This window comes from Theobroma umbraticum, unplaced genomic scaffold (genome assembly GCF_002168275.2).
Source record: "Theobroma umbraticum cultivar Fairchild unplaced genomic scaffold, ASM216827v3 scaffold_56.0, whole genome shotgun sequence".
Lineage (NCBI taxonomy): Eukaryota > Viridiplantae > Streptophyta > Magnoliopsida > Malvales > Malvaceae > Theobroma > Theobroma umbraticum.
Window position 1 is genome coordinate 4,903,886 of NW_018397256.1, and position 23,512 is coordinate 4,927,397.

At 30.6% G+C, this 23,512-nt stretch overlaps 1 protein-coding gene across 1 annotated transcript; it reads right to left on the bottom strand.

The window, feature by feature from the left end:
- Window positions 1-1,471: 1,471 nt before the first annotated feature.
- Window positions 1,472-14,329, bottom strand: LOC110411284 (protein DETOXIFICATION 16-like). The gene is made up of 8 exons (XM_021421367.1): window positions 14,057-14,329; window positions 10,969-11,513; window positions 10,756-10,842; window positions 10,591-10,647; window positions 10,244-10,482; window positions 2,001-2,119; window positions 1,793-1,879; window positions 1,472-1,701 (listed from the first exon to the last, which is right to left on the bottom strand). The coding sequence occupies exons 1-8, from the start codon at window positions 14,327-14,329 to the stop codon at window positions 1,642-1,644; spliced, it is 1,467 nt and encodes a 488-aa protein (XP_021277042.1). The 3' UTR covers window positions 1,472-1,641.
- Between the last annotated feature and the right edge of the window lie 9,183 nt (window positions 14,330-23,512).

Here is a 23,512-nt window from a genome sequence, read left to right on the forward strand (position 1 = left end):
TTTCGCTTTCTCATCTACTATCACTGGGCGTCAACTTACATCCTATTTGTTTTACTTTGTTTGTTATTGCTTGAAACTAATTCATTGCATGAGTTTTTCTTGTTAAACATATCATAGTAGAAATTTAACTTGATAGTAATGTTTAACTTGAATAGGATCATATGTTTGTTATTATCAATGAGTTCATTTTTTTTCTTTTTCTTCCCTTATTACTGTCTAGAAATATTAATTTGACACTCATTACAATATTCGATCAAAAAATGGAGTGATCTTCTTTTGCAAATCTATTACTGATAATTTTATGTTTCAGAAATTGTAAAGTTCATGCTCTGAAAAAATTTCTTTATTGCTAAAGTACAATAAATCTACCATAATTTGATACCACCTATTACCACTGCTTCACAGCATTACATGTTAATAGAATATATATTTCTTCTCCATAGTTACTGATTTTTAGTATATATATATTTGACTGATATCATAGTTGATCAACTTATTATGATGCCTAACTTTTGATTTCTTTCTTACCCCTATAGAGGATCTTCCAAGACTACCAGGTCATCAAACACCAACCTCACTGAAGACTTTTTGACCACCCCTCAATAGCAAGATATTCTAGAACTTTGCTTACAATGATGCCCAACATTACCCTATATTTTTTGTTGACAGGCAACACCCTGAATTGAACACTTTTGCTTAAACTGGCAGCAATAGAGCAATAAATTCAATGGCATATCATCATCTCAATTTTATTTATGAGCATTCACTTTTCTTTGAATATATGCAAATGAATGCATACAATTATAAAAAACAACTATACTTTCTCACATAGCAAAACTGTACTAACTTTTTTGCATATATTTTTTGTCATCCACGCTACCATCAATGGTTTTTATTTCATCCAAGCACAACATATGGGGTTAATTCTAGTTAATTTAAGAAGAAACATAATTATTTAACGCAACTTTGTAAATTTTAGAAAATAATAAATATTTGAATAAAAAAATTAAATTCAAATATTATTATAAATGGTACTAGTATTGATCGTATTAAATATAAATTGCAACTTCTCATCTATCAGAGCACCTATAATAAGTCATCTGCTTCTCATAAATAGCAGAAAGAGGGTAGTTCATGAACCTTGAAATTGTGAATATCTTCATTTTCAACAAATCTACCATACCAATCAAAACAAATTTAGTTAGTAATCTTAAAGTGGATATGTTTCTTTCTAGTGTAGACATTAGATAGACATGGCGCAAGTACTCAATAAAATTTGAAGTTAGCACCTTTCGCAAGCAAAGGAAAAGCTTTTTGGTATATCTATTTCGATAAAAGAAAACAAACCAAGTATTGTCGAATCCTTTTCTAAAGTTAACTTGCATTTGTCTTTCAGCAATACTATAAAATTGAAACATTATAAAGAGACAAATTTGTCGTATTTGAGAATTAAAAACATCTAATTCTGGTTTTCAATGTAGTTAAAGAACTTTGCTTTGTTTCTAACTGGAAACTAAAACTTATCACATAATCAGTGTAGGGAATCGGCACCCTATTTTGGTCGTCAAATTTCCTGTTGCTTCAAAAGAGGCCTTGGAATTTTGAAACTAATAGTACTACATTCAAAGTCATCTTTTCTCTTTATGACAATGCATCTGTTGAATTTGTTGTGCTACACACTCTATCAGTAGCTTTCTTTGCCTGCAAGTAGGAAAAGTAGAATTTTAGATAGAGCTTAAAAAGGAGTACTATATATGCCTACATGACTTAAATACTTGCAAAGGAGCGTTACTTCTTGCTCCCAGTTGGTGTTGAGAGTTACAATGGCTAAAGATGATGCTTGCACAAAAAGTGCCACTATAATTCCTGTCCATAGTCCCTGTGAACAATATTTAAAGTAGGGATTGATGTCATACTATACTCTGACCTACCATGGAAGTGTACAAAGCTAAGCAAAAATATTGGAAAGCCTTGAACACAATTAAAATTTAAATTATTACCTTCCCTCCAATATGGTAAACAAAAGCTAGAATAATTGAAGAAGGAATACCCATAAGATAATATGCTCCGAGATTAATCAAGGCCCCTATCCTCTGCCAACCACATCCTCTAGCAACGCCTGTAATTTTTCTTTTCAATTTTTTGTGGATAAATATCGTAAATTTCAAAGAGCCAAAAGCAAAATAACATATAGATAGTTCTGACAACACATGTACAAATAACCCAACTACAAGCAAAGAAATGCATATCTATAACTATATTGAAAGGAAACCCCAAGAGGGCTTCCAAATTGTGACACGTTCAAGCTTTGGTTTTGCTCCACATAAAGCTTTAATCATTTGACACGTGGTTGATTTTTTTTTGTAGATTTGAGATTTATGGGGCATGGTTGATCTTCTAGACTATTCCTTCATTTTTTTACTCCTTTTGCTTGCTCCCACATGTGGCTAATTTTTTTGGCTCTAGCCTTCAGATCTGATGAGGCACGGTTGATGTTTTTCAATTTTCCTTCATTTTTTTGCTCTTTTTGCTTGCTCTTCTTTTTGTCAAATTGATTACACTTTTGGGTTTTGGCTTCGTTGACTATGTATGGTAGCTGTTTTTGATCTACTTAGGTTCCTATTTTAAGGGCTCGGTTATCAATCGCAAGAATTTTAGCTCTACTCCACTTTTTATTTTAGAGGCTTGGCTCGTAGTAGATAATGAATGTCGAATGGCTTCTTGCTACCCCGTTTGTTAGTTGTGCTTTGGTGACATGTTCAATTATTTGATTTTGTAATGTCATGCCATATTGAATACATGTTGGGGTTTGTTGAAATTATTTAGAGATTTGAAGTCTCTTTTGGTCTTTTGAAATTTTTTCTTCTACTTTGCTTAGGGTTTTTTTGGGATTTGCCAAAACTAATTCATACATTTTGGTATTTTTGCTCTATTTAATCCATTCAAGAACCTTTCTCCTTACTATTTTCCTTTTATTTTCTTGCCTGTTTTATTTTTTACTCTTATTGCCGATGTTATGGTTACAGTTTGGTTTTGATTTGTTGTGCTTTGTTGGTTCTTGTATGTTTCATTCATTTTGTTTTGATTTGCTTAGTGTGTTTCTATAGTCTACGTGTTTTGGTCTTTTGTTTATTGTTTGGTTTTGCTCTTTAGTGCCATATTGAATCTGTGTTGGGATTTGCTAGAATGTTTTAGCGATTGCAAACCAAAATGCCTTTTCCTTTTTGTGTGAAGGTAGTAGTCTTGCTCAATCCTTGTTCAATATACACAACTTTATTCCAAGCTTTTGGATCAACTTTTGTACATGACACTATCAAGATAGTCTTGCTAACTACAAAACAACAAGCTTTCTCCTTTTTGTATCAAGGCACCAATCTTTCCTCAACAATATAATCATCACTTTTGTTTAAACATGTGATGCTCGCATAATGGGTAAACTTATATTGCATGAATGTTTGGTAAGAAAATGCTTTATATAGCCCAAATATTCATCAGCAATTTATTTACAAATACAATTTACATTACATATTTACATGTCTATTACACCAACCGCTTTAAACTGAATTAAAAAAAAAAACAATTAGCAATCCCGAACGTAATGCACGAGCATCACACTAGTTTATATTGTAGCAATCGTTCCATTATTTCCTTCTTATACTATACATTCCATTAGAGTAAATAAATTAATTAGAAGGGAAACAACTTGTTATGATGGTTTTGAATTTTAGTTAGACTAAGATACTTTAAATTTTGTTTGATTAGGATAAAATTCTTGTACTTAGTCCTATAAAAAGGTCATAAAGGATTAAAAAAATATCGTTAAATTAAGAGAGAGTTTAGCTTGACTTCTTATGTCACTAGAAGTTTTTTATCTACCAGATTTAACACTTGTTATGGCATGCAAGCTTTTGGAATTAATAAAATTTTTATTTTTTAAGAAAAAAAACGGTTTAGTGAGAGCCTAAATTTAAAAGAAGAGATTTATGAGTAAGTGGGATAAGAGTTGTGAGTTTGAGACTAATCTTGTAATCTTCTAATTTTTTCTCAGGGAATTTTTGCTGTTGTGTCCATGGACATAGGTCATTAAAGATTGAACCACATAAATTTCTTATATCCTTGTGAGAGTGATTTCTTTCTTTCTTTCTTTATTCTATTGATTGTGTGAGATCTTGGTAGGCCTTGGTGAGATTACTCCACTGTTTTGACAATAAATTGGTATTAAAGCTTCAACATCCTAAGTCAATCTCAATCTCACAATGGCATCTTCATCCACTAAGTATGAGATTGACTAATTTAGAGGAAGAAATGATTTTAGCCTTTAGCGTTTAAGATGCATGCGTTATTAGTGCAACAAGAACTCTTGAAGACATTAAAAAGAAAGGACTATCTTTTCATGAATCTATTGATGGTCACAAAAATGATTTTATGGAGAAAGCACATAATGGCTTTCTATTAGCTTTATTTGATTAAGTGCTAAGAGAAGTCACAAACAAAGAATCTTCTATTGCAACATGGCTTAAACTTAAGAGCATTTACATGACTGAGTCCTTGACTAATCAACTTCTTATGAAACAATGATTATATGCTCTTAAGATGGATGAAGTTACGTTGGTCAATACTCACATTGATGAATTTAATAGAATTATTCTTGATTTGAAAAATATTGATGTTAAAAATTGATAATAAAGATCAAGCCCAAATTTCTTTGTATTCTTTGCTAGCATATGGAAACTATGTGAATACTATACTATGTAGTTGAGATGTCCTCACTTTTAAGGATGTTAGAGTATCTTGAAACTCCAAAGAATTAAAAAAGAAAGTTGATGGTATCCGAAGAGAAAATCAAGTGAAAATCCTAAATGTGAATAAAGATGGAGGCAAAGTGAAGGGTTTAGCCAAAAAAAAGAGAGGGAAAGATAGATCTAGATCAAAATTTAAGTCTAGAGCAAAATGGAGGATTTGTTGAAATTGTGATAAAAAATGGTACTATCATCAATGTTGCACCAAATTCAAGGCTAATGAAAAGATTAGCAAGCTTGAGAATGTTGTAATCGTGGAAGAAGATGACTCAAATAATTTTGAACAAGGCAATTATATTCTAATGCTTACAAATGATAGTTTTGAGGAAACTGATAGTATTCTTGTGGTTACCAATGGTAAACAATCTAATACATGGATATTGAATTTATATTGTTGTTTCCATATATGTCGTAAGCATGATTGATATACAACCAGTCAATCTATTGATACGGTTGTTATACAATTAGGAGATGATCATTCTCTCCTAAATGTTGTGATTGACACTATTTGATTCAATATGTTTGATGATACGGTAAGGATACTTAAGGTGAGACATGTCCTGAACACTGAAATGAACTTGATATCCTTAAACTTGTTATATAAAAAGTTTGCAAATTTATTGGTTAGAATGGTCTTTAGAGTTGTCCTAACTATCATGAAGGGAAAATTGTTTGAAGGTCTTTATTGTTTAGTGAGAAGCACGATTATCAGAATTGTTTTCATAGTTTAATCTAATGATTCTGATGATGATGTCACAAGTTTATGGCATATGAATTGGGTTATATAGGTGAGAGATAGATGATAAAACTAAATACGTGTTGTCATAATGTGTGAGTCATGAAATTCAACAATTTGATGTAAACAGGAGTTGTCATCATTCCTTTTTATTTAGGTGCAATTGATCACCCAAGTGAATTTATTTTTCCTAATGAGGTCCTAGACTTGTTTGGGTTCATTAAAAAGAATAGGTTCTAGTCTATGAAGTAGATTAGGTTCAAGAGTTCACTTATGCATGAAAAAGGTATTAGCACCTTCACAACGTCCATTTAATTGGTACCTAATTAATTATATGTCCTTTATGCCTTAGTAAATGAAATCTAGTTCAATATTCAATTTTATTTCCTTTACCCATTTTCTATTTTCATAATTTCTATTAATTTTGTTAGTTTTTTAGAAATAAATAAATAAAGATTGATTGTATTGAAAAATTTTCAAAATCTCCAAACTCTTATAGCATAATTTTGGAAGATTTTTTGACCTAGAAATTCTCAAGAAGTCACCTCTTTTAGCATCCTTTAGGTTTCATCATTGGAGAAATTATCTACTTGATTCTATATTTTTATGTTTTTTTTCTATTTAAATATATATTTGAATCCTTGGTATTGAAAATTTTTCAAAATTTCTGACTCTTATGTCATAATTTAGAAAGATTTTCTCACCTAAAAATTCTCAAGAAGCCACCTATTTTGGCATTCCTGAGATTTCATCATTGGAGAATTTTCATAAATTTGAGTAAACTCCTAATTTTTAAATGACAAAAAAAATCAAAATCAAAATTATAATTAAAAAAATTGGTTCAATGGTCATTACATTAAGAAAACACTTTGATAAAAATGCTAAAATATGAATAGACTAATTTCAATATAAAAAGAAATAAAAAGGAAACTTACTTAATAGGGCTAAAAAACCTAAAAAAGAAATCAGATTAATGGGCCAAGATTACCCAGATGGGTTCATGCAAACCCAGATAACAGCGCGGATCAGATTGATTTGATCCATGCGACAAATCTCTTTTTAGCTAATGCAAAATAGTGTCTTATTGAGATTATTGTGTCTCTTTCTGAACTTCTTTTTCTTATTTCTCTCTTTAATCATAATAGTTTCTTTATAAACTAAACTGATTCTCCTAGATCTAGAAAAAAATCTAAACCCAAGAACCCAAGAACTCTAAAACTATTTTCTCGCCTCTACCAAACATTTTCGTTAGGTTTTGCCTTTTTCTTTTTTTGTGTGTGTTTTCTTATATGAGGCTTGAGTATATTTATACCAAATGTGTTCTATTTCTTCTTGAATTGATTTCTTGAGTATATTTATACCAAATGTGTTCTATTTCTTCTTGAATTGATTTCTTGAGTTTTGATGCAATCTAACTTAATCTTTTCTAAATTTTTATGTTCATCTAGGATTAGGATTAATGCAAGCTAATCTTTACTCTATTTCATGTTTGTCTCCTTTTTTCGTTATTTTTTTTAATTTTCATATATATATATTATTTTTCAAATTCAATAGACACATTGGATAAAATAGGATGTTTACAACTATTTCTCTTTGCATATTTCTTGAAAACTAGGAATTGTGTAAAGACGTAGACATAATTTTGGCTAAAAAGATAATTTTTCAAAGAAATAGTTACTTATTTTGGAATGAGGCTACAAAGCTTTTTTTTAAAAAACCTCGTCATTTGGAGCCTACGTAACTTTAAAATGATTAAACTCCTTATTTGGAATAAGATTACGTAACTTTCAAAAGGAATAAGTTCTTTCATTTGGAATAAGGTTACATAACTTTAAAAAAAAAAAATTAAATTCATCATCTGGAATGAGGCTACGTAACTTTGAAAGGATAAACTCTTTATCTGGAATGAGGCTACATAACTTTGAAATGAATAACCCCTTCATCTGGAATGAGGCTACATACCTTTAAAATGAATAAAGGCTCCTTATCTGAATATGACGCTTAACGACTTTTGGAAATTATATAAAGCTCCTTTCAACAAGGCTCTACAACTTTTAAAGATTAAAAAGTCTTTGAAAATGATACTTGGAGGATTTGAAGACGATTACCTAAAGATTTCGAAAATGGCTACCCAAAGGCTTTGAAAAATAGTTACCCAAAGGATTTGAAAGATGTACCTAGAGGATTTGAAAATCATTACTTGGAAGTTTTGAAAATGGTTACCCAAAGGTTTTGAAAAATTGTTATCTAGAGGATTTGAAAGATGTACCTGAAGGATTTAAAGATGATTATCCGGAGCATTTGAAAGTGTACTTAAGGATTTTGAAATGAATTATTCAAAGCATTTGAAAGTGTATTCGAAGGTTTTAAGAAAGTATTACCTAAAGTATTTGAAAAAGGATTCCTTAGAGGATTTAAAGATATGCCCAGAGGATCTAAAAAGGATTACTCAGAGCATTTGAAATTGTGCTCAAAGGTTTTGAAAAAAAATTTCCTAGAAAATTTGAAAATGGTTGAGATATAGGTGAAGGCGTGGGTGTTTGTGGATGGATATTTGTCTGGAAGGTTGGTTATGGAACCAACTGGTAAGGATATGGATTTTGGGAGATGTTATTCAGAGTGGGGTAGTAAGGTTGGTAAAAGGGATACAGATGATTAGGGATGAAACTCCCAATTTATTGCCCTTTATATATAATTGCTTATATTTCGTTTTCTTTCTTGTTTGACACGTTTTTTATTTTAGGATTAACTGAATCCTCTCCTTCGATCTTGCCACTTTTAATTGCATTCTCGATTGTTTCACCTAAAAACACCATGTTTGTAATTTTTTTTACATTTCCAATTAGCTTTTCATAGTATGTGGCCTTTAAAGCATTAACAAATATGATAGTTATTCTTTCTCAATCAATGGTGGTTGGACTTATGAGGTGACATCTCTCTATCTCCAAGCATAGTCCTTAAAGCCTTCATTAGCTTTCTTTTCCATGCCTTGTAGGGTCAAGTGGTCTGGAGCGATGTCTGCCACATGTTTGTATTGAGCTATTAATGCCAGTGTTAAATCTTTCCATTAATACGCATGACTTTTATCTAGTTTATTATACCACGTGATATCTGATCTTGTAAGACTGTCTTGAAAATAGTGGCTCAATAACTTGTCATCGTAAGTGTGAGCAGCCATCTTATGACAATATATTGTGACATTTGTCATTGGACATTTAGTCCCCATCATATTTCTTAAAGTCTAAAACCTTGAACTTGGGACAAATGACTAGTTTAAGTATGAGACTAAGTTTTAACACATCGATGAAAACTAAGGCATTTGTCCTTTCTATATCATGCATTTGTTTCTCTAAAAGGTCAAATTTCTTTAGTGTTCCCAAATTATCCATAGCTTTAGACATACTTCTTTTTAACTACTTTTGTTCTCTAGGGTCAACCAAATCTATAATTTTAATTAAATTAGCAAGATTCACTCCAGTGATGGCTCCTTGTGTCAATGATTGTTCGCCATGGTAAAGATATCTTCCCACAGGTTGTATGAGGAACTGATGTTGCCTTTGAGATGCTTGTGGTTCGTCTTGGGGTGGACTAAATATGGGATCATTATTGCATGAGGTCTACTGGCTTGCTAGGTTAGCAAGTTCTTCGACCACTTTTTTTCCTTTGTCAATCTTCATCATCAATTTCATCATCTTGATCAACCATTCCCTAATCTCTTCTTGAACCTTTTTTCACTTTATCCATTGGAGTCGGGTGTTTGTCCTCTATAACTTTAGCTTGCAAACAAATAGATTGTTCTAGAATTTTTTGGTGATCAAAATATTTTGGGACCTCAAGTTCTCAAAATCTTCCAATGTGTCGGTGAGGATTCTAGAGCCTTAGCTTGACTATTTTGAACTAGTAAATCATTTCTTAAATTGGCAAAAATGAATATTCTTGGATGATTATAATGCATGGATGTGAAACAAAAGAAAGCAAGTTAGTGCATGTAGTAATTGAGTAAAGATGTGAGTGTTATTCTTCTGTGTACCTATTTTTAGGTATCTTTTACACAATAGGATAGGAAGGTTTTATCTAAGGTTGGCTTCATAAGGTTCATTATATGCTGGGCTTAGATTAGACACAAGGCTTAAAGGTTCTCAAATTGTTCTTCACTGTACACTCTGGACTAGTAAGGCACCCCAATCCTTACCCATTATAGGCTACCAATGGCAAAAGGTATAATTTGAAAGGAAGTATTTCACTGGCCTATGCAGAGGTTATCATCTCAAGAGAGCAGAGATAATTTACTTCCTCCTTAAAGGAACAAATCCTAGGTATAAGGCTCATGCACGCATGCATGCATAATGAGTGTGTGAAAAACATATTATATATAAAGAAAAGAAAAACATAACAAAGGAAAATAAATTTAAACAATTGAACTATTGTAAACTAACAAGCTTTTAAGACAACAAATAATCAATTAATCTTTTTCTAATCGTTGTGCTAGTAGACATACGTAATCAAAAGACTGAATCATATAAGTTTTTTATATTTTTGTGTACTTGATTTCTTTCTTTTTTGGTTATTTTATTGATTGTGTAAAATCTTGGGTAATTTTGATGAGATTTTGTTGTTCTTTTCATTACACAAGCAAAGCTTGAAAGTCAAGTGTAAAGAAAATAAGTGTAAAAAAAGTAGAACAAGTAAGTTGTCACGTACCACTCACCTGTAAGCACAGATTGAATTCCATCAACAAAATGGGAGGTTGCAATCAACAACAACATTTCTCCCACATATTTCACTACTTGCTTATCTTTGCTGTAGAAATAGCCCCAAACTTTGTGACCCAAAATGAAGACAATACCTGCCAAAATTCCTTCAGTGGCCACCATGGCCACTGCAACACAGACCGCTAGGGAAGCAGCTTGCGGTCGTCCAGCTCCTAGTTCATTGGAAGCTCTAGTGCTAATTAGGAGAGAAAATAGAATTATCATGAAGAGGGAAATAAACAAAATAAGAAGATAATCATACGAAGTTTGACAGACCGTATCAACCAAATTAACTTGAACTCACCTCACTGCAGCACTAAGCCCAAGAGGTATCATATAAATTGTTGAACATGTATTAAGGCTGGAATATCAATCTCATAATTGGTCAATAATATTGATGACAATACCATTTATTATACACTTAAAGCTATCGCATATGTCCACAATCAGAATCGGATGGAACACAAACCTGATTGCCAAAACTGATGTTTCAAGCTTTGGATTGGGAAGAAGGCCAGATAATAGAACCATCATCTCAAATGACCAGACTTCCAAGCTGTTCCAAGAAGTGTAAGCTATGAGAGACAAATCGTTCTTCAATTCAAACGTCAAAACATTATTAATCACTATTAAACACCTAACATGAATATGAAGCTAAGTTAGGAGGGAAAAAGAAGGTTACCTGAGCATAATAGCAGAAGGAATTGCTAGTCTTAAGAACTTGGCAATGCCATGGAAGGCTTCCTTTGAGTAGCCTGTCCAAGTCATCTTACAAGAGGGAGAGAGTCTGACATATATTATTAACAGTAAAGCATTAATCCAGTAAGAGAAGGTGTTTGCCAAAGCAGCGCCTTTATTTCCAAGGCCAGACTTGAACACCAGAATCCAGCAAGTAACGATGTGAAACAATGTTGTAAATCCTGACATAACCATCATTGGAACTACATTGTTTTGGGTTTGTAAGAATCTGATATGGCATTCTTGGATAGCGAAACCAAAAATGCTTGGCAGCATGAAATAAGCGTATTGTCCTGCTTCAGCTGATATTTCAGGATCTTGTTTGAAGAACAAAAGAATGTCACCAGCATTGGCCCAGATAAAAGCAAGGGGAATGCTAACCAATAACATAACAATTAAGGCACTTTGTAAGTGAATTCCAAGCATGTGATACTGTTTAGCTCCATAAGATTGACCACAGAATGTATCCAACGCACTTGCCATTCCTCTCTAACCGTCAAGAAAAAAAAATTATAGAATCAAGGGCTTATAATTTTATCGTACAGGGAAAAACAAGGGGATTGACCCTAGAAAATATCACAAAATAATTTAAAATGTTCTGAAAGCTGCAAAGATTGCAATTGAAAACAATCTTATTGTTGAATGCTAATGTAAAATGGCTAAAATTCCATAGAGATAAAAATAAGGATTTAAAGTTAGAAAGGTAACATTATGAAGCTTCTAAATTGTAGACACTCATTTTTAATATTATACCAAAAAAAGAGAACATGCAAAAAATGGTGAAAGTTCTCGGTTTGCGTGTTTTAGATTTTTAGGGTTTTTTTAATTGGTGGAATTGGGGAAATGGTTTTTATATCTTGAATGAAGGTTTTGGGTTTGGGATTTTTAAGAGGGTTTTTTTGGAACAAATTGAGTTATGAGAAGTTCTGAACTCCTTGTTTGAGGGTGAAAATATTAAAAAAAAAAAAGAAAAAGAAGAAAAATGATGGAAGGGTAAGGTGATTAGGAATGTGAAAGAATGCCAAGGCTAAGGCTAATCCTTGATATACGCAAATCCTGTGTCTCGACTTGATGCCCCCGCTTCTGCCCCAATCCCAGAATCATGTCACCTGTCCAAATTATTAAAATCCTAAATGGACCAACCACTGATCACGACAAGGTTTGACCCTACTCCAATTACCTAACAAAACATGGACAACCCATCAAAACGCTTCAAAACAGATGATAGTCCACGCCAATCACCGATATTCGGCTTGCCAAACACTATGTGATAAATTGGCATGGCCTGGTTTTTCAGACCGAAATCTCTATTCAGATTGACTTGAGTTTGGTGGTGGGATGAGAGAGTGAAGGAATGAGGAAAAACAATTTTCTGTTTATTAACAGTGAATGAAAAATATGTTTTTTCTTCTATTTTGACTTAAAATTTTATGGGTTTTGCCTTCAACTGTTTGTTGATTGCTATATACGATGATACTCATGAAATATAATAAAAATAAACCCGACACGATTGGAATTATTTTGCTCATAACATCACCCTACGTGCAACCTGATGTGCTTTTATTTTGCTTTCGACTAGATTTGTTCTTGGGACGGTGTTGGCTGCCTTTTATTCCTGAAGAAGTGTAAATGATGGAAAGGAGGGCAGAGGGTATTTTGGTTTAATTGTCCAGAAAATATGGAAGCTGGTTTTGAGAGGATGCTAGAACACTAGGGAACTGCTTTCTCGAGAAGTTCCCAATGAATGATATTGTTATGTTCCTTAGGATTTCTGTCACATTGGGAACTTGTTTCACTGTAAATCTGATTAAATGGGAGTCCTAATTGTTCTTCACTTGCTTTTCTTTCTGATCTACATAGTACAAGCTATTTGGGGATTTTAATAATTTGGACAAGTGGTATAATTTCGAGATTGGGGCAAGACTGAGGCACCATGTCTGGGTATAGGATTTGCGTTCATGCTTGATGCGACGAAAAATAATTCTATGGTTTGAAATCCTTCAAATGTATAATTTGGACCTATTTTATCCGTTCCTTCATAACCCCTAACCCTAACTTATATTACATGTTTTGAAAAGTCTATTTTAATCAAATGTGAAGACTTGAATTAAAGAGTTGTTCATTGGATTATGACATGCTGGTGAGGTAATCAAATACAATAAGATTACATCCTTTTTCCATTCGATCTCATGTTTTGTATCAGTTTGAAATGCAAATGTCTAATGAAACTATCAATAATAAAGCAAGCAGGCAAGGAAAATCCGAAACAAAAGAAACATAGGAAGAATAAAGAACAAAACAAAAAACAAACCAAAAAAAGAATATAATAGATTTCATGTATTTAATAAAATTGATAATTAAAAAACAGTAAAATAATAAAAATTTAAAAATAGAAATATATAAAGTTTAAAATCTAGACACTCTTTCATAAAATACCGAATCAATCTGAATAGCCTTTTCAAGAAAATAAGCCTATTTTCTTGAGAATACTCTTGAAGTGAGAAAAAAAATTCTCCAATATTTAATAATGGGTAAGAAAAAGATAAAAAATAAATTAAAAAATATATAAATAATAAAAAAATAAGGAAAAAAAGTAAATATGAAATTAAAAAAATATTAATTAAGATTAAAATAGAATTACAAATGATTAATTTATATCATTCTTTGAACCGGTATCTTTTAGATACTAATATTTTTCTCAAATATAATTATACTCATAAATCTTAATTGATTTTCATAAATGGGAATTTATTCGTTTTAACGAAAGTTTAAGATTTTATTAAAAATGATAGATTAGGTGATAAATCAATTAGAATTTTCAAATCGACAAGTTGTTAAGGCATAAAAGATTACAACTTCCTGTACATGAATGAAAATGCTTTGAACGTAGAGCGTGGAGGCTGAAAGTATTGAGACAACTATACAATCTTTGAAAAGGAGTGAATGATGAAAAAAAGGAGGAATTGTCAGGTTCAATTCATCTTACTATCGAGTTCAAAAGGAAAAAAAAAGTGCTTAGATCGGAAACTTACCAGCAAGCTAAAACCAGTTACTGAAGCAAAGGAAGTTGCCATGGAAGCACCAGCAAGTGGTAGGTTCCCAAGATGACCCACAAACATTACTGAGATAACCTGCAAAGCAAATACCAAGAAATTGACTGACACAAGAGGCCCTGCTAACAACAATTGCTTCTTCACCTCCGCCAGGATCTCATCTTTGACAGATCCCTTTCGAACTTCCAATGCATTATCTTGAGCAAGCAGTGGTGACTCAAGGCACGCCCTTTGTTCTTCAATGTTCTCCATATCTTCTACCCCACTAAAATCCAGCTTTTTAAGTTATCGAGTTGAAGGGGGGAAAAAAAAATCAGCAATTGCATTATAAATCCAAGCATTTAAATATATTTAAGCACCGGGAATCGAGCTCACTAGCTGACACAACATTTTGTCATAATCTGACTCAATATTCTCAACCAGGTAGCTACTAGTTTGCCTAGATGTCAGTCGTGGACTAAAGAAATACAAAAGAAAGAATCTCCCTAGTAAATATCTTCCTATCACTGAAAATGACCGGGATGCTTCCTTATCAGTCATCCAATTTGCTAATATGTATATATATATATACGCGCATATATTTTAATTCAATATTCTCAACTAGTTACCTACAAGTTTGTCAAAAAGACAATTGTGAAATTAAGAAATACAGAAAAAAGAATTTTCCAAGTAAATATCTTTCTCTAATTGAAAGTGACTGGTATACTCTTAATCTCCTCAACTTTTCATAGAGGAAGAAACTTTTATAAAATATATTCATTTTCTTCAATTAATGTTCTGTTAATGACAGTCATATAATATGTAGTGCAATGGCAGTCCATGATTTTGCATGAACAATGGTTAAAGGGTAATCATACAAGGTCATGGATCAGGTCAATGATTTGATTCGAAGTAAAAATTAATCAATTTTGAAGTAAATTAAATTATTATTATGAAATATAAATTGAAAGAATAACTATGAGAGAAAAGTATTAGTAAAATAACAAATATTTTATTCAAGTGTATATTTACAAATGAAGTGAGATGTCTAATTATAAGCTAATAACCCCTTAAATCTTAATTTTAATATAATTTAGTCTATATCAAAATCTAGATATATATAATCAAATCTAAAAATTCAAATAAGATTATATTTCTTGTGTCTGGCCTGTTGCACTATTTGACTTGATTTGAACTTCTTGGATTATAACATAATGGACATTCATAAATATATTCATAACACTCTCTCTCAAATGTCCATTGTATTAAGAATATGTATCATTAACTTTACCAAGAAAAAACCTCGTGGGAAAAAATCTGAATGAAGGAAAAAGAGTACATAATTTTTTTCAAGAATATGCTTTTGAAATACTATCTCATTAAAAATATTATTTAAAAAAACCTAATGGGAAAAACCTTAAAACAACGTATTCTAATTTTTTGTACTAACTTTTCAAATATTGTAATAAAAAAGGCTTTAGCAAATAAATCTGCTAGATTATCACTTGAACAAATTTATTAAACACTAATATCACCTTTTTCTAAGAGATCATGAGTCAAGAAGAACTTTGACTAAATATGTTTTAGCATATTACCTTTAATGTTTTTTTCCTTTAATTGGGCTATGCAAGCAGTGTTATCATTATATAATATTATTGAAATTTTCTTCTTGGTTAACAAACCACATATTTCTTAAATATATTATGAAATAGATCTTAACTAGACAAATTCAAAACTTATCTCATGAATTACTAAAATTTTTACATGGTTAGAAGAAGTAGCAACTATAATTTATTTTACAAAACACTATGAAATAATCGTACTTTTATATGTGAATAAGTAACCTGTCTGGCAATAAGCCTTGTGTAGATCAAATAAATATCATGCATCTGCATAACTAATTAAATTTGATTTAAATACATTTGAATAATATAAACCCATATCCATTATTCTTCGGAGATATGAAAATATATGTTTAATTTCATTTCAATGTCTTCGAATTGGAAAAAAACTATATCTTACTAATACATTTACAGAAAATGATATATCAGATCATATATTGCTAGCAAGATATATTAATGCTTTGATAACACTAAGATACGGTATTTCAAGAACAAGAAGTTCTTCATCATTCTCACAAGGTAAAAAATGGTTCTTTTTCAAATTTAGTGATCTTACAACCATTGGTGAACTTAATGGATAAGCTTTGTCCATATAAAACTATTTAGTACTTTAGCTATATAATTTGATTAATGAAAAAAATTCCATTTATCTAAGTGCTCAATTTGAAGACCTAAGCAAAACTTTATTTTTCCAAAGTTTTTCATCCCAATTTCTCTCTTTATGTAGTCTACTGTTTTTGGTAATTCTTAGGAGTTCCAATAATATTCAAGTCATCAACTTAAATAAAAATTATGACAAATTCATATCCAAATCTTTTTATAAAAACAGATGGCATATAGGATAATTTTTATAGTCTTCTTTAACAAATATTCATTAAGGAGATTATACCACATGAGTCCAGATCGCTTTAATTCATATACATATTTATTTAATTTAAATAAATTTCTTGAGAATTGTGTTTGTGCTTTAGGCAACTTAAATCCTTTAGGGATTTTCATATAGATATCGATATTATGTGAGCTATATAAATAAGCTGTAGCTACATTCATTAAATGCATTTCAATCTTCTCATGTATTGCTAGATTAATTAAATATAGAAATATAATTGCATCCATCACAAGAGAATATTTCTCTTCATAATCAATACTAGGTCTTTGGGTTAAACCTAGTGCCATAAATCGTGCTATATATCTCACAATCTCATTTTTCTCATTTTGTTTTTGTCCAAATACTTATTTATATCCCATTGGTTTTACACCATTTGTTGTATGGACTACAAATAAAAAAACTTTATATTTTGCAAGGGAAGTCAATTCTACCTTGATTGCATCTTTCCATATTAGTCAATTAATTCTATGTCTCATTTTTCAATAAATGTAGGTTCAAGATTCTCATTTTTTTATAATATTGAGCACTACATTATATGCAAAAATATTATTGACATTTATTTCATTCTAGTTCCATATTTTCGCCGTCATGACATAATTTATTGAGATATCTTCATTTTCAAACTTTTCAAGTACTTGAATTTCTTTGGAATTTTATCAATTATGTCAGGGGTCTTTTCTAAAGTTTCTGTTTCCTCTTTTTGACCATCTTGTATATTGGTTCCTGTTCTTTTTCGAGGATTATATTTTTGGAGTTGATTGATTTTTAACATTTTTGGCGTGCCTTGTTTTACAAGGACATCAACTCAAATAAAAGCATTTGCAGCTGGTATATGAGATTTAATTATTCTCTTTATGTTAATAAATATATCCAGCAACTGATTTGCTATATTTTATAAATGAATTATCTTTTAAACGTCAAGTTCATATTGGTTTGTGTACGAATCAAAATTAGATAATGAGAATGCATTCTAAGAAATTTCTTTTTCTAATTGCTTATTTTCTCCTCCTAATGTTGGAAAAATTGTTTCATCAAAATCACAATCGACAAACTTTGTTGTTAATAAATCTCTTGTTAGTGGTTTTAGATATTTAATTATAGATAGAGATTCATATCCAACATATATATCTAACCTCTCTTGAGGACCCATCTTGTGTGTTGTGGTGGAGAAATTGAGATATATACTACACATTTAAATATTCTTCAATGAGAAATATTTGATTTCTAGCCATAAACCAATTTTATAAGGGATAATTTTTGATAACTAGTTGGCCTAATGCGTATAAGTGATGTTGCATGCAAAATAGCATGCATCCTAAGTAGAAATGGGAAGTTTAGTTTTCATAAGCAGAGGCCTTACAATCAGTTGGAAGTATTTAACAAGTGATTATGTTAGATCATTTTTTGTATAAACATGAATAATAGGCTATTCAACAGTTATTCCAACTAATATACAATATTTATTAAAGGCTGAAGATGTAAATTCACCAACATTGTCAAGACAAATAATCTTGATTACGTAATCAGGAAAATGTACTTGCAAACAAATGATTTAGGTGAGTAATCTTACAAATGCCAAATTGCAAATTGATAGTGAACACACATGTGACCATCTTGTTAGTATATTAATTAAAATTATAAAATATCTAAATGGTACACATGATGAATGTATGGGTCCACATATATCACCCTAAATACGTTTCAAAAATGTAAGAGATTCAATTCCAACTTTAGCTAGTGATAGTCTTATAATTAATTTGTCTTGATGACAAGCAGAACATGAGATTTCATTAGATTGCAAAATCTTTTAGTTTTTCAATGGATGACTACATGTATTTTCAATAATTTTTTCACATCATTATTGATTAAGGATGTCTCAAATAGTCATGCGAAAGATTAAAGTCATTAGTAAACTTTTGGTTTATTATAGCATGAGTTTCAAATTTTTTACAATACAATCCCAAAGATAAAGTGGGTAATTTTTTTGATATATACTTCTTACCTAAGATAATAGATGCAATATAGAGGTATTAAATGTCTCTTTTATTCGTTGTTTCGATATGATATCCATGCAGATGAATATCTTTAAAACTTAATAAATTTCTTTGAAACTTAGTTGAAAATGATTCGTCCTCTATTATAACTTTGTTCCTTCGGGTATTAAATATTGACTCTTCCAAAGCCTTTAACTAATCTTGTACTACCAGATGAATATCCATTTTTTTCTTCAATAAAATAAGATATATATAATAAAAAAATTACAAATTAACATAAGCGAATATTAAACATAGAATTTATTATTAAAATACATAATAAGAGCATATCATTAAAATATAATGAGAACAAATAAAAATGTTTACAAAATAAAGTGATACTAAAACATACCAACAAACTTGGCCAAACATCTATTAAACAAATATTTTTTTTTGGATATTTACATCACTAATTAGATGATCAATTCCTCCTTCTGAGTGGATAAAAAAATCAGCAACATCCAGATGTGTTATATCCACTTGGCCATGGTTAAAATCATTTTGAACAAAATTTGTTTCTATATATTATTTTTTTTTTTTTGTAGCATTTAATAATGCTTGATAAGGTTCAATAAGATGTTTCGACGTACAACAGATATGTGACCAATGGCCTTTCATGCCTCCTTCAAGGTGGACAAAAAATCAACAATATTCAGATGCCCTATATCCACTTGGCCATGGTTAAAATCATCTTGAACAAATTTGTTTCAATATACATTTTTCTTTTTTTTTTTCGTAGCTTTCAATAATGCTTAATAAAGTTCAACAAGATGCTTTGACATACAACAGGTATGTGACTAATGGCCTTCATGTCACATTAATAACAAATATTTTCTACACTCTTTTTATTTTGTTCTTTTTTGTCTTTTTCTTATCTCTTTTTGCTATTTATTCACTATTGGTTGTTAAAAGTATTCATCCATTCCTAATAGGTTAAAAGTATTCATCCACTCTCGGTGGTTGAAAGTATTTATCCATTCTTAGAAGGTTGAAAGTATTCATCCACCCCTGGTAGTTAAAAGTATTCTTATTATTAGAATAGTGATTAGTATAACCATCACAATTGTAATAATTATGACGATATTTTTCATGTATATGACCATAATTATTAAATAATGTCACATTCACTTTAAGGAATGGATGAGGTTCATGATTTTTTATTAGTAACTCGTTATTTTGGTAGACCACAAAAAGATATGAAATCCAAAACAAAATGTATTTTCAAATTACCCAAAATATAATATTTTTCACTTGTTATAAAATAAATATCATACAAAGTTAGATATTATATAAAGCCAATTTCATATATTCAATTCAAAAATATCTTATGCAAAGTCTCATAGTAACAAAGATAAATTTACATATGTTGAGCAAAATCATAGTTGAAATTAAACAAATAAATCATATATTGAGCAAATTTTATTCCAATTCCAGAATAAAGAGATCATATATAGTTATATACATATATGATTTGACTATAGTTATATATATAGTTATATATAAAGATATACATAATTGTTATATATTTAGCAGTTAAGAACTTGCTCTTCATGCACCGAGAGCAAGGGTATCTAATCTTATTCCTACTTACGTATCTAGGTTGAACAAAGGCCAATGAAATAAATTCTTCAACGCTATTCACAAATTCTGTCTTAAAAAATCTACTTGAAACTACTCGAGAATACATTCAACTCCGATCTCGTTCCATTCTAAAAAATATAACAAACATATGATGTCATCCATTATGAGATAATAATTAATTAATTACTTGAATTATTAATCTAGTCAAAAGAATTTAGTCACATTCATTTTATATATATATAGACACATGCATATATATAATTTTTTTTACTATAAATCAATAAAAATTATGTGTATATATTACATCAAATTTATCATTAATAGTTTTTTAAAAAAAATTAATTTTATCATTGTATATAATTTATAACCCTATATATATAATCCATGTTCTTCTAAATCATTAAAAATTATACATATATATTACATCAATTTTTTTATTAATATTCCTTTCCATTTATAATTGTTGTTATTCTACTACAATAAAATTTTTTAGACATATAGCACATCAAATTTAGTATTTTTTTTTATAAATGTTTCAAATTTATCATTATATAAGTTGTATACATATATATATATATATATAATTTTTATTCTTGTAAATCAATAAAAATTATGTCTATATAGTACATGAACTTCATAATGAAATTAAAAGTTTTCTATTGGTTAATTTTAATCGAAATTATTATATTATAATACTTCTTGCCAAATAAAGGTGACTAAATTCTTTTAGTTGGAATTATGTATATCTAACCAATACATGTCACAAACAATTTTAGACATTGGTAGCATACATGAGTTGGGGTTAATACTAAGCAAATCTATATATATAATTTATCATTATTATGTATGTAAACTATTTTGATGAGCTAAAATTTTAATGTTCACTTTGAATTAAACTCAATAGCAATAGCAATTGCAATCCCCCACACTCCACAGTCAATTAACAAGCAACTCCATCCAAAAAACCAACAGTTTCACAAAACAACAAAAACTAGCAACCACAATTCAAAAAAACAAATCAACAGCTTCGAACTTCCATACAACAACCAACTTCAATAATCAAGGAATACCTTCTAATCAATAAACAAGCACAAATAAAAAACCTCCAACTCAATTCAGCAACGTAATCCCCCACGCTCCATAATCAATTAACAAGCAACTCCGATCCATCCAAGTTATGTGCTCAACTAGTTTCACAAAACAATAAAAGTAACAACATGCACAATCCAAAAAATAGAGGGCAAAATTAGCAACAGGATTAATAAAAAAATTAAAGAAAAAAAAATTGCCTTACCTGTCTTGATGAGGGAAGGGGCAGTTGGAAGGGATGGGTGGGGTGGGGGTGGTTGGCACCGGATTCAACTCCAAACGGAGGGAAAGGGTAGCCAACAGGCACGAGATTTATGCTTGGAAAGGGGTAAGGGTGGTTGGCTGCCTCTACACATGGGTTAGCCCAAATGAAAGAGAGAAGGGCTCTGGATCACGAGTGGAGGAAAGGGTAAGGCTCGTCGACTCAGGAAAGGCCAATAGGTGTTTAGTTGATGACAGAGAATGTTTGAATAGGGAAGAGCTCTGTCCGTCGATGCTGGAAAGGGAGGGTTAGGGGTGGTTGGTAAGGGAGAGGCAGATTTGGGGGAAGAGAAGGGGAGAAGGACAACGTTCGAAAAGAAAACCTTAACCATTTTATTTAGAATTATCAATAAAATTATTGACAAAAAATTTTATCGGTAATTTTAAATACCTTATACCAACTAAAATTTCGTTGAGAAATCCATTGGTGAACTCTACCAAGGGACCAATGAGTATGTCGACTGAAATTCAATCGGTAATTCTGTTGTTATAATAACATTGTTATTGATGGAAATTCAATTGACAATTTCTATTAGTAAAATCTGTCGGTAGGGTCATTGCTGACCAAAGTGTTTTGTCAGTATTTTTTCTCATCTTCCAAATTAAATTGCCACCAATGCATTACTGATTGAAATACGTCTATTGGTAAATTTAGTCGATAATTTGTCGGTGCTTTCCTAACCTCCCTTCCTTCGATAACCCATCGGTAATCCGTCGATATACCGACGGAATGTAATCACTGGATAAAACCTTATTTCCTTATCGTTTTAGGATTTTGAAGTTCCAAGTTACATTAGAAAGATGGATGTTAGCGACTTCTGTTAGTGGAATTTGATGAGCAGTTAAGCTATCTGGATTCGAACAGGCTTTATCTAAATTTGGATAGCATACTTTGTGTGAATGTGTAATGGTTCGAACATAAAAACGACAGGCTAAGGAAAGCCAATATTCAAACAAATTCTCTTTGGACAAAATTGGAAGCCGTTATTGATCCCAGTTTTATACACGACCTTGATTGATTAGGCCTTGTTTCGGAGTTTAGACATCCTTACATCTAAACATTTTATACTTAGGGGTTATCCTTTTGCTTGCAGCTTTATTTTTTTTCCTTGTAACAATAAGTCCAAAGTTTTATATTTGGCAATGAGCAATAAAATTATGTACTTAAAAAAATTAACATTAAATTTTCACATTAGGCATCATAAGCTGTTAAGTAATGTATTTTTATTTAGGACCATAGCATATTATATACAATAATTCAAAATATTCTAGTAAAGTTATGCCCAGTGTTTAAACTCGGGTCAATCCAGTTATCTAGGAAAATACATGTTAAAGCCAAATCCTCCGATACATATTAATAGTCATTTGGTTTGGAGAGAAAAAAAGAAAAAAAATATTTGATTAATTCACGAAAAAAGAGAATAGGAGAAAGGGTTTTTGTAATTTTGTGAATAATAATTATTTGATTAATTCATAAAAAAAGAGAATAAGAGAAAAGGTCCAAATCCATCAATATATATTAATAGTTATTTGGTTTGGAGAGAAAAAAAGAGAAAAAAGTTGTTTTGATAGATTCATGAAAAAAGAGAATAGGAGAAAGGGTTTTTCTAATTTAATGAATGACAATTGTTTGATTGATTTCAAAAAAAAAAAAGAATGAAAAGGTTTTTCCAATTTGATGAATGATAAGCCTCCAAAAAGATTTATAAAAGAAAAAAAAGTCTAGCCAACAAAAGTCTAGCCAACAAAAAAAGGAAGGAAAAAAAAAGAAAAAATTATTATCATTAATGATCGGGGTGTTCTGAGCAAGTTAATGGTAGCTGCACAGGAAAACATAGAATGCCATTTATCATTAATGAGAACTCTGTCTAAACGGACCCTGGTATAATCGAGACCATATCTTTTATTCCACCATGTATACTTGCATCCAGATGTCTCTAGATCAAATAAGTTACAATAACTCATACAATTTAACAGAAGG